Source organism: Patagioenas fasciata, chromosome 39, assembly GCF_037038585.1.
Source record: "Patagioenas fasciata isolate bPatFas1 chromosome 39, bPatFas1.hap1, whole genome shotgun sequence".
In the NCBI taxonomy this organism is placed as follows: domain Eukaryota; kingdom Metazoa; phylum Chordata; class Aves; order Columbiformes; family Columbidae; genus Patagioenas; species Patagioenas fasciata.
Window position 1 is genome coordinate 1,558,050 of NC_092558.1, and position 11,277 is coordinate 1,569,326.

Here is an 11,277-nt window from a genome sequence, read left to right on the forward strand (position 1 = left end):
CGCTCTTTATTCCAGCGCCGGACGCCTGGGTCCCCCCGCACGCCTGGGTCCTCCCGAGCGACTCCCCCACCGTCCCGCCGTGCCCCGCGCTCCCGGACTCCCCCTCCCGCCGTGCCCCGCCCCCTCGCGGCGGCCCCGTCCCCTCCCGCCGTGCCCCGCCCCCTCCCGCCGTGCCCCGCCCCCTCCCGCCGTGCCCCGCCCCCTCCCGCCGTGCCCCGCCCCCTCCCGCCGTGCCCCGCCCCCTCCCGCCGTGCCCCGCCCCCTCCCGCCGTGCCCCGCCACTTCCCGCCGTGCCCCGCCCCTTCCCGTCGTGCCCCGCGGCGGCGGCGGCGGCGGCGGCAACGGTGAGGGGCGCGGGGGCCGGGTCGCGGTTCCGGGGGCGCCCGAGCGGGTCTGGGGGGTCCCGGGGGGTCCCGGAGGGTGGGGGACGGGTCCTGGGGGGCCTCAGGGGTTGGGATGGGGCTGGGGGTTCGGGGGCTCCTGAGGCGGCCGCGGGGACCCTGAGGGGCCGGGGGGTCTGAGGCCCCGGCGGAAGCGGCCGCGCGCCCGGAACTGGCGCTCGACCCCATAGGGCAGACACGTACCCCATGGGACACGTGACCGCTGCACCCCATAGCCCCCTGCACCCCCTGTCCCCCCATAACCCCCTGCACCCCATAGGACAGACACGTACCCCCTGTACCCCCATAGTCCCCTGCACCCCATAGGACAGACACGTACCCCCTGTACCCCATAACCCCCTGCACCCCATAGGACAGACACGTACCCCCCGTACCCCATAGAACATGTACCTCTTGTTCCCCCATAGCGCCCTGTACCCCCTGTCCCCCCATAACCCCCTGTATCCCATCTCCGCCCATAGCCCCTGTCCCCCCAGAGCCCCCTGTACCCCCTTGTCCCCCCATAGCTCCCTGTACCCCAGAGCCCCCTGTCCCCCCAGAGCCCCACTGTACCCCCATTCCCCTCCAGGGCCCCACTGTACCCCCATTCCCCTCCATAGCTCTTCTGTACCCCCATTTCCCCACATAGCCCCTCTGCCCCCATTTCCCCCCACAGCCCCCTGTCCCCCCGTAGCCCCCTGTATCCCATTTCCCCACAGCCATGGGTCTGAAGCCATGGCAGAAGGCGCTGTTGCCCTGCACCCCATAACCCCCATGTCCCCCCATAACCCCATGTCCTCCCACAACTCCCATATCTTCCCATAACCCCCATGTCCCCTCATGTCTTCCCATAACCCCCATTTCCCCCCATAACCCACATGTCCCCCCGTTTCTGCCCCCAGCCATGGGTCTGAAGCCGTGGCAGAAGGCGCTGTTCCCCTGCACCCCCATAACCCCCATGTCCCCCCATAACCCTGTGTCCCCCCATAATCCCCATTCCTCTCCCCACAGCCGTGGGTCTGAAGCCGTGGCAGAAGGCGCTGTTCCCCTGCACCCCATAACCCCCTGTCCCCCGTTTCTCCCCACAGCCATGGGTCTGAAGCCGTGGCAGAAGGCGCTGTTCCCCTGCACCCCATAACCCCCTGTCCCCCGTTTCTCCCCACAGCCATGGGTCTGAAGCCGTGGCAGAAGGCGCTGTTCCCCTGCACCCCATAACCCCCTGCCCCCCGTTTCTCCCCACAGCCATGGGTCTGAAGCCGTGGCAGAAGGCGCTGTTCCCCTGCACCCCATAACCCCCTGCCCCCCGTTTCTCCCCACAGCCATGGGTCTGAAGCCGTGGCAGAAGGCGCTGTTCCCCTGCACCCCATAACCCCCTGTCCCCCGTTTCTCCCCACAGCCATGGGTCTGAAGCCGTGGCAGAAGGCGCTGTTCCCGCTGCGCTCCGTGTCCGCCGTGGTCCGCCTGTTCGAGGCCGAGCTGCGGCAGCCCGAGCCGGACCTGGTGCTGCTGTCGCTGGTGCTGGGCTTCGTGGAGCACTTCCTGGCCGTGAACCGCGTGCTGCCCACCAACGTGCCCGGCGTCAGCTTCGAGGCGCGGGCGGGCCCGGACCCGCCGGCCCTGGGCTACTTCCCGGTGGCCGAGCTGGCCATCGTGGCCGCGCTGTACGCGCGCTTCACGGCGCAGATCCGCGGCGCGGTGGACCTGTCGCTGTACCCGCGCCACGACGGCTTCTCCTCCCGCGAGCTGGTGCGCAAGGTGGCCGACGTCATCTGGAACAGCCTCAGCCGCTCCTACTTCAAGGACCGCGCGCACATCCAGTCGCTCTTCAGCTTCATCACCGGTCAGTGGGGCTGCTTGTGGGGCCGCCCCATGGCTGCCATGGGGCTGGGGGTGCTTGGGGGGCTGCACCACGGCTGCCGTGGGGCTGGGGGTACTTGGGGGGCTGCCCCATGGCTGCCGTGGGGCTGGGGGTGTTTGGGGGGCTGCCCCATGGCTGCCGTGGGGCTGGAGGTGCTTGAGGGGCTGCCCCATGGCTGCTGTGGGGCTGGGGGTGCTTGGGGGGCTGCCCCATGGCTGCTGTGGGGCTCGGGGGCACCTCAAGGGCCACGTGCACATCCAGTCGCTCTTCAGCTTCATCACCGGTCAGTGGGGCTGCTTGGGGGGCCGCCCCATGGCTGCCGTGGGGCTGGGGGTGCTTGGGGGGCTGCCCCATGGCTGCTGTGGGGCTGGAGGGCACCTCAAGGACCATCCAGTCGCTCTTCAGCTTCATCACTGGTCAGTGGGGCTGGGGGGCTGGCGCTGGACAGCGCGGGGGTGGCGTTCGCAGTGGTGGGGGGTTCCCATGGGTCCCTGTGTCACTCTATGGGTTCCCATGGGTCCGTGTGTCACTCTATGGGTTCCCGTGGGTCCGTGTGTCACTCTATGGGTTCCCGTGGGTCCGTATGTCACCGTGTCACTCTGTCACCCCCAGGGACGAAGCTGGACAGCGCGGGGGTGGCGTTCGTGGTGGTGGGGGGTTCCCATGGGTCTGTGTGTCACTCTGTGTCACCGTGTCACTCTGTGTGTCCCCAGGCACCAAGCTGGACAGCGCGGGGGTGGCGTTCGCGGTGGTGGGGGGTTCCCATGGGTCCGTGTGTCACTCTATGGGTCCGTGTGTCACTCTGTGTCACCGTGTCACTCTGTGTGTCCCCAGGCACCAAGCTGGACAGCGCGGGGGTGGCGTTCGCGGTGGTGGGGGGTTCCCATGGGTCCGTGTGTCACGCTATGGGTTCCCGTGGGTCCGTATGTCACCGTGTCACTCTGTCACCCCCAGGGACGAAGCTGGACAGCGCGGGGGTGGCGTTTGCAGTGGTGGGAGGTTCCCATGGGTCCGTGTGTCACTCTGTGTCACCGTGTCACTCTGTGTGTCCCCAGGCACCAAGCTGGACAGCGTGGGGGTGGCGTTCGTGGTCGTGGGGGGTTCCCATGGGTCCGTGTGTCACTCTATGGGTTCCCGTGGGTCCGTATGTCACCATGTCACTCTGTCACCCCCAGGGACGAAGCTGGACAGCGCGGGGGTTGCGTTCGGGGTCGTGGGGGGTTCCCATGGGTCCGTGTGTCACTCTATGGGTTCCCGTGGGTCCGTGTGTTACTCTATGGGTCTCTATGTCATTGTCACCCCCAGGCACGAAGCTGGACAGCGCGGGGGTGGCGTTCGCGGTGGTGGGGGGTTCCCATGGGTCCGTGTGTCACTCTATGGGTCTCTATGTCATTGTCACCCCCAGGCACCAAGCTGGACAGCGCGGGGGTGGCGTTCGCGGTGGTGGGGGGTTCCCATGGGTCCGTGTGTCACTCTATGGGTCCGTGTGTCACTCTGTGTCACCGTGTCACTCTGTCACCCCCAGGCACGAAGCTGGACAGCGCGGGGGTGGCGTTCGCGGTGGTGGGGGGTTCCCATGGGTCCGTGTGTCACTCTATGGGTCCGTGTGTCACTCTGTGTCACCGTGTCACTCTGTCACCCCCAGGCACCAAGCTGGACAGCGCGGGGGTGGCGTTCGCGGTGGTGGGCGCGTGCCAGGCGCTGGGGCTCCCCGACGTGCACCTGGCGCTGTCCGAGGACCACGCCTGGGTGGCCTTCGGGCCCGGGGGGGCGCACACGGCCGAGGTCACGTGGCACGGCAAGGGCAACGAGGACAGGAGGGGACAGAGCGTGGCGGCGGGCGTGGCCGAGAGGGTGAGGGGACATGGGGGGCACATGGGGACATGGGACATCGGGGCATGGGACATGGGGACAGGAGAGGACAGAGCGTGGCAGCGGGCGTGGCCGAGAGGGTGAGGGATGGGACATGGGGACAGGGACATGGGGACAGGAGAGGACAGAGAGGGGTGGCCAAGAGGGTGAGGGGACACGGGGGGGGACATGGGGACAGGGACATGGGGACAGGAGGGGACAGAGCGGGGTGGCCAAGAGGGTGAGGGGACACGGGGGGGGGGCCATGGGGACAGGGACATGGGGACAGAGGGTGGCGGCGGGCGTGGCCGAGAGAGTGAGGGAACATGGGGACAGGGACATGGGGACAGGAGAGGACAGAGCGTGGCGGTGGGCGTGGTCAAGAGGGTGAGGGGATAGGGACATGGGGGGGATATGGGGACATGGGACATGGGGGGGATATGGGAACAGGGACATGGGGACACAGATGGGACAACCAGGACCAGTGGGGATGGGTGGAGCCACCATGGAGGGACGGGGCTCAGTGGGGAGGGGGCACAGAGGTGGGGGTGTGTCCCCTGATGTCCCCTGATGTCCTGTGTCTCCATATGTTCCCTGATGTCCCCCGATGTCCCCCGATGTGCCCCGCTGTCCCCAGAGCTGGCTGTACCTGAAGGGCTCGTACCTGCGCTGCACGCGGCACATGGAGGTGGCGTTCATGGTGTGCGCGATCAACCCCTGCATCGACCTGCACAGCGACAGCCTGGAGCTGCTGCAGCTGCAGCAGGTGTGGGGCGCCGTGGGGCAGCCGTGGGGCGCCGTGGGGCTGGGGGACACGGCCATGGGGCAGCCGTGGGGCTGGGGTCACAGCCATGGGCTGGGGCATCAACCCCTGCATTGACCTGCACAGCGAGTGCCTGGAGCTGCTGCAGCTGCAGCAGGTGTGGGGTGCCGTGGGGCAGCCGTGGGGCAGCCGTGGGGCTGGGGGACACGGCCATGGGGCTGGGGCATCAACCCCCACATCGACCTGCACAGCGACAGCCTGGAGCTGCTGCAGCTGCAGCAGGTGTGGGGTGCCGTGGGGCAGCCGTGGGGCTGGGGTCACAGCCATGGGCTGAGGCATCAACCCCTGCATTGACCTGCACAGTGAGTGCCTGGAGCTGCTGCAGCTGCAGCAGGTGTGGGGCGCCGTGGGGCGCCGTGGGGCTGGGGGTGAGAACTATGGGGCAGCCATGGGGCGCCCCCCAGCTCCTCCTCTCCCCCCACAGCGCTTGCTCTGGCTGCTCTACGACATGGGGCACCTGGAGAGGTGAGCGGGACCCCCGAACCACCGTGGGGCTGCCCCCCAAGTGCCGCGGGGCTGCCCCACACCCTGCCCCACAGATACCCCATGGCACTGGGGAACTTGGCCGACCTGGAGGAGCTGGAGCCGACGCCGGGGAGACCGGACCCCCTGACGCTCTATCACGAGGTGAGGTGGGGGGCTGCGCGAGGGGCGCGCCGTGGGTCTGACCCACATCCCGCCCCACAGGGGCTCCGCTCCGCCTGCACCCCCTACAACAACCGCCACATCTACCCCTACGCATACGTGGCTGTGGGGCAGGATGTGGGTCGTGCTCTGGGTCTGTGGGTGGTGCTCTGGGTCTGTGGGTCACGCTATGGGTCTGACCCACATCCCACCCCACAGGGGATCCGCTCCGCCCGCACCCACTACAACAACCGGCACATCTACCCCTACATGTACCTCGCCGGGTTCCACTGCAGGAACCGCAACGTGAAGGAGGCGCTGGAGGCCTGGGCCGACACGGCCACCGTCATCCAGGAGTGAGGGCCATCCGTGGGGCGCCCCATAGCGTGCTGGGGGGCTGGGGGATCCATGGGGAGCCCTATAACCCGCTGTGGGGCTGGGGGATCCATGGGGTGCCCCATAACCCGCTGTGGGGCTGGGGGATCCATGGGGTGCCCATAACCCGCTGTGGCGCTGGGGGATCCATGGGGTGCCCCGTAATCCACTGGGGAATCCATAGGGAGCCCATAACCCGCTGTGGGCCTGGGGGATCCATGGGGTGCCCATAACCCACTGGGGGATCTATGGGGTGCCCCATAACCCGCTGTGGGGCTGGGGGACCCGTGGGGCGCTGGGGGCCTGGGCTGACACAGCCACTGTCCCGGGGGGGCCATAACCTGCCATGGGGCCGAGGTTGGGCTGAGGGGCCCCCAGGTCCCCCGGCGCTGTGGGGCCGCCCCCCGGCTCCCCAGGCTCCGCCCCCTCGCGCCCCAGCAGCCCCTCCCCCGCAGCTACAACTACTGCCGGGAGGACGAGGAGATCTACAAGGAGCTGTTCGACGTGGCCAACGACGTCATCCCCAACCTGCTCAAGGAGGCGGCGGCCGGGGACGCGGGGGGACAGGTGGGACAGGGACATGGGGACATGGGGGACAGGGGGGACATGGGGACTCCGGGGGGACAGGTGGGACAGGGGGACATGGGGACATGGGGACATGGGGTACAGGGGGACTCCGGGGGACAGGTGGGACAGGGGGACAGGGGGGACAGGGGGACATGGCGATAGGTGGGGACATGGGGACAGGGGCGACGGGGGGACATAGGGACAGGTGGGGATAGTTGGGGACGTGGGGACAGGGGGACATGGGGACAGGTGGGACAGGGGGACACTGGGAGCCAGATGGGGACACGAGGGGACATGGGGACACGGGGATAGGTGGGGACACTTTGGGTCCCCCCCTATTGGCTCCCCCCTGATTGTGGTCCCCGCTGATTGGTCGCCGCTGATTGTGGTCCCCGCTGATTGGTCCCCGCGGGTCGCAGCCCCGCCCCGGGGAGGCGCCGTCCGCGCTGCAGGACCCCGAGGTGTTCGCGCACCTGCTCCGGTTCTACGACGGCATCTGCCGGTGGGAGGAGGGGTCGCCCACCCCCGTGCTGCACGTGGGCTGGGCCACGTTCCTCGTGCAGTCCCTGGGCCGCTTCGACAGCCAGGTCAGCGCGGGGGGGGTCCCTGGGGGGGTTTGGGGGTCCCCGGGGGGTTTGGGGGGTCGCCCACCCCCGTGCTGCACGTGGGCTGGGCCACGTTCCTCGTGCAGTCCCTGGGCCGCTTCGACAGCCAGGTCAGCGCGGGGGGGGTACCTGGAGGGGTTTGGGGGTCCCCGGCGGGTTTGGGGGGTCGCCCACCCCCGTGCTGCACGTGGGCTGGGCCACGTTCCTCGTGCAGTCCCTGGGCCGCTTCGACAGCCAGGTCAGCGCGGGGGGGGTCCCTGGGGGGGTTTGGGGGTCCCTGGGGGGTTTGTGGGGTCGCCCACCCCCGTGCTGCACGTGGGCTGGGCCACGTTCCTCGTGCAGTCCCTGGGCCGCTTCGACCGCCAGGTCAGCGCGGGGGGGGTCTCTGGGTGGGGGTTTGGGGGTCCCCGGGGGGTTTGTGGGGTCGCCCACCCCCGTGCTGCACGTGGGCTGGGCCACGTTCCCCGTGCACTCCCTGGGCCGCTTCGACCGCCAGGTCAGCGCGGGGGGAGCCGGGGGGTCCCCGAGGGGGTCCGGGGGGTCCCTGAGGAGTCCAGGGGGGTCCCTGGGGAGGTTTGAGGGGTCCCTGGGGGAGTTTGGGGGGGTACCTGGGGGGTCCCTGGGGGCCCTTGGAGGGTTTGGGGGGGGGGGTCCCAGCCAGGTCAGGACTTTGGGGGGTCCTTGTAGGGTTTGGGGGGGGTCCCAGCCAGGTCAGGACTTTGAGGGGTTTTGGGGTGTCCTGGGGGATCCTGGGGGGACTTTGGAGGGTTTGGGGGTCCCAGCCAGGTCAGGAATTGGGGGTCATGGGGGTCCCCAGCTGGGTTCCTGGGGAGTTGGGGCTCCCCAGTGACGTCTGGGAGGGTGTCAGGAGCCCCACTGTGTCCCTTGTGGTGTCCCCAGCGCGTCCCTTGGGGTCCCCAAACCCCTCCGAGGTGTCCCCTGTGTCCCCCATCCGTCCTGGTGCCCCCCCCGTGACCCCTCATGTCCCCCCCTTGGTCCACCAGGGGGTGACACCAGTGTCCCCACCCCCTCTGGGGTCCCCCCATAGTGACCCCCCCGTGTCCCCTCACCAGTGTCCCCACCCCCTCTGGGTGTCCCCCCATAGTGACCCCCCCATGTCCCCCCACCAGTGTCCCCACCCCCTCTGGGGTCCCCCCATAGTGACCCCCCCGTGTCCCCTCACCAGTGTCCCCACCCCCTCTGGGGTCCCCCCATAGTCACCCCCCTGTGTCCCCCCACCAGTGTCCCCACCTTCTCTGGGGTCCCCCCATAGTGACCCCCCGTGTCCCCCCAGGTCCATCAGAAGGTGACACCGGTGTCCCCACCTCCTCTGGGGTCTCCCCATAGCGACCCCGCCGTGTCCCCCCGTAGTGACCCCCCCGTGTTCCCCTGTGTCCCCCTCGTGTCTCCCCATAGTGCCCCCCTGTCCCCCCTTGTCCCCCCATAGTGACCCCCCATAGTGACCCCCCCTGTCCCCCCGTGTCCCCCCAGGTCCGCCAGAAGGTGACGCTGCTGTCCCACGACCCCGACCCCCCCTCCGCCGACCCCCCCGGCGCGGGCGCCCCGCCCCCCCAGAGCCGCCGCCGCGGCCCCCGCCGCGAATCCAAACCCGAGGAGCCGCCGCCCCCCCCCAAGAAAACCCCCCCGGAGCGCCGCCGCCCCCCCCCCGCGCCGGGCGGGGACCCCCCGGGGCCGCCCCCCCCGCCCCCCGCCGCGCCCCCCGCGCCCCCCCCGCCCGGCGCGGGGGGGCCGGTGCTGGTTTTCCGCAGCCAGAAGATGCGGGGGATGCAGGAGCTGCTGCGCGCGCCCAAGATCAACTCCAGCGCCATCAAACTGCAGCTCACGGCCCAGAGCCAAGTGCAGCCCCGCCGCCTGCGCCCCGCGCCCAGCGACTACAGCCTGGCCTTCCTCAAACGGCCCCGCAAGGGGGGCTGAGCCCCGCAGTGGGGGTGACCCCCCCCGGGGGGGAAATGGGGGTACGGGGGGTATGGGGGGTGCAGGGGGTACGGGCATCAGAGAGGGGAATAAAGGACACAGCGGCCACAGCTCCAGCGACTGCAGCCTGGGCTTCCTCAAACGGCCCCGCAAGGGGGGGTGACCCCCCCGGGGTGAAAATGGGGGTGACTCCCCCGGAAATGGGGGTGACCCCCCCGGGAAATGGGGGTACCGGGGGGTATGGGGGGGTACAGGGGGAAAGGACACAGCGGCCACAGCTCCAGCGACTGCAGCCTGGCCTTCCTCAAACGGCCCCGCAAGGGGGGCTGAGCCCCGGAGTGGGGGTGACCCCCCCGGGGGGAAATGGGGGTACGGGGGGTATGGGGGGTGCAGAGGGTACGGGCGTCAGAGAGGGGAATAAAGGACACAGCGGCCACAGCTCCAGCGACTGCAGCCTGGGCTTCCTCAAACGGCCCCGCAAGGGGGGGTGACCCCCCCCGGGGTGAAAATGGGGGTGACTCCCCCGGAAATGGGGGTGACCCCCCCGGGAAATGGGGGTACCGGGTGGTACGGGGGGTATGGGGGGTACAGGGGGAAATAAAGGACACAGCGGCCACAGCTCCAGCGACTGCAGCCTGGGCTTCCTCAAACGGCCCCGCAAGGGGGGGTGACCCCCGCGGGGGGGAAATGGGGTGCATGGGGGGTACAGGGGGTATGGGGGTACAGGAGGGTTATGGGGGTACAGAGGCGGTATGGGGGGGTTTGGGGTGCTACAGGGAGGTTTGGGTGTTATGAGGGTACGGGGGTACAGGGGGTTTTGGGGGTTATGGGGGTACAAGGGGGTTTGGGGGTACGGGGGGGGGTTTGGGGGTACAGGGGGGTTTGGGGGTTATGGGGGTGCGGAGGGGTTTGGGGGTACGGGGGGGGGTTTGGGGGTACAGGGGGGTTTGGGGGTTATGGGGGTGCGGAGGGGTTTGGGGGTACGGGGGGGGGTTTGGGTTTTGTTTTGCATGGAAGCGGCTCCGTGGGCACAGAAACCGCCCGGATTGGGCCCCCCAGAGGGGCACGAGGAGCTTTTGGGGTGGACTGGGGCGGTTCGGGTCCCTCCCCTCCCCCCCCGGGCCATAAACCGCCGCCGTTTTTGCCGTTTTTCCCGTTTTCTCCGTTTTTGGGGGGCCCGCGGGTGGGGGGGGGAGGGGTGGACTCCCATGACCCTCTGCGCGGGAGGTGGCGGGGGGGGGGGGGCGAACTCCCGCGATGCTTCGCGCCGGGGCTCTTGGCGGGCGGCATGAGCGCCCGCCCGCTCCGCCCCGTCTGCGCCAACCAGGCGGCGCCTTCTCTTGCGCGACGGCGGAGGCGGCCAATCAGACGTGGCCGAGCCGGCCACCCAATGAGGGGCGAGGCGGGCGCGACGTCACGCGCTCCCGGCACGGGGTCTCCCGACTCCCCCGTTCGGGGGCGCGGGGCGTGGCGGCGCGGAGCCAATGGCGGCGCGCCCCCCCCGCGGGCCCGCCCTCCGCCGCTCGGCCCAATCCACGCTCGCCCCCGTCCCCTTCCCCCGCGCCGCGCTTGAGCGACGCGCCCGGCACCCAATCCCCTCCGCCGCCTCCTCACCGCCCGTCCCCGCCCCGCCGCCCGCCTCGCGGCCAATCCCCGCCGGCGCCGCGCGGACGGGCAGCCCCGCCCGCCAACCGCGGCGCGCGGCCGCTTTGACTGACACCGCGCCCCACCAACCGGCGCCGCGCGGCGGCCGCGGCGGCGTGGAAGGTTCGCGAAGGCCGGGGCGGCCCGAGGGGGGAGGCGGCTCTATGGCGACCGGGGCGAACGCCACGCCGCTGGGCAAGCTGCACCCGCCCCCGCCGCCGGGGAAGCCCGGCTTCCCGCTGCCGCCGCCCGGCCTCGTCCTCCCGGGCCCTCCGCCGCCGCCGCCCCCGGGCGCCGCGCAGCCGCAGCCGCCGGCCCTGCTGGGCCCCATGGCGGCCGCCGCCTTCCCGTTCGCCGCGCTCCCGCCGCCGCCGCCGCCGCCGCCCCCGCCGCCGCCGCCGCCGCAGCCCCAGGCGCAGCAGCAGCCGCCGCCGCCGCCGCCGCCGCCGCCGGCGCAGCCCCAGCCCGCGGCCGCCCCCCCGCAGCAGCCGCCGCCGCCCGCCGCGCCCCCCCCCGGGCAGCAGCCGCCGCCGGCCCCGGGCGCCGCGGCCTACGGGCAGTTCCGCTTCCCCTCGCCGCCCGCCGGCCACGATCCCCCCGCGGCCCCGCAGGGAG

At 71.0% G+C, this 11,277-nt stretch overlaps 1 protein-coding gene across 1 annotated transcript; it reads left to right on the top strand.

Moving 5' to 3' along the window:
* Positions 1 to 297: 297 nt before the first annotated feature.
* Positions 298 to 9,064, top strand: MEN1 (menin 1). Its single transcript, XM_071801466.1, has 10 exons — positions 298 to 344; positions 1,777 to 2,220; positions 3,884 to 4,092; positions 4,727 to 4,855; positions 5,337 to 5,377; positions 5,452 to 5,539; positions 5,756 to 5,892; positions 6,367 to 6,478; positions 6,898 to 7,065; positions 8,575 to 9,064. The coding sequence occupies exons 2-10, from the start codon at positions 1,779 to 1,781 to the stop codon at positions 9,016 to 9,018; spliced, it is 1,770 nt and encodes a 589-aa protein (XP_071657567.1). The 5' UTR covers positions 298 to 344; positions 1,777 to 1,778; the 3' UTR covers positions 9,019 to 9,064.
* Positions 9,065 to 11,277: the final 2,213 nt, after the last annotated feature.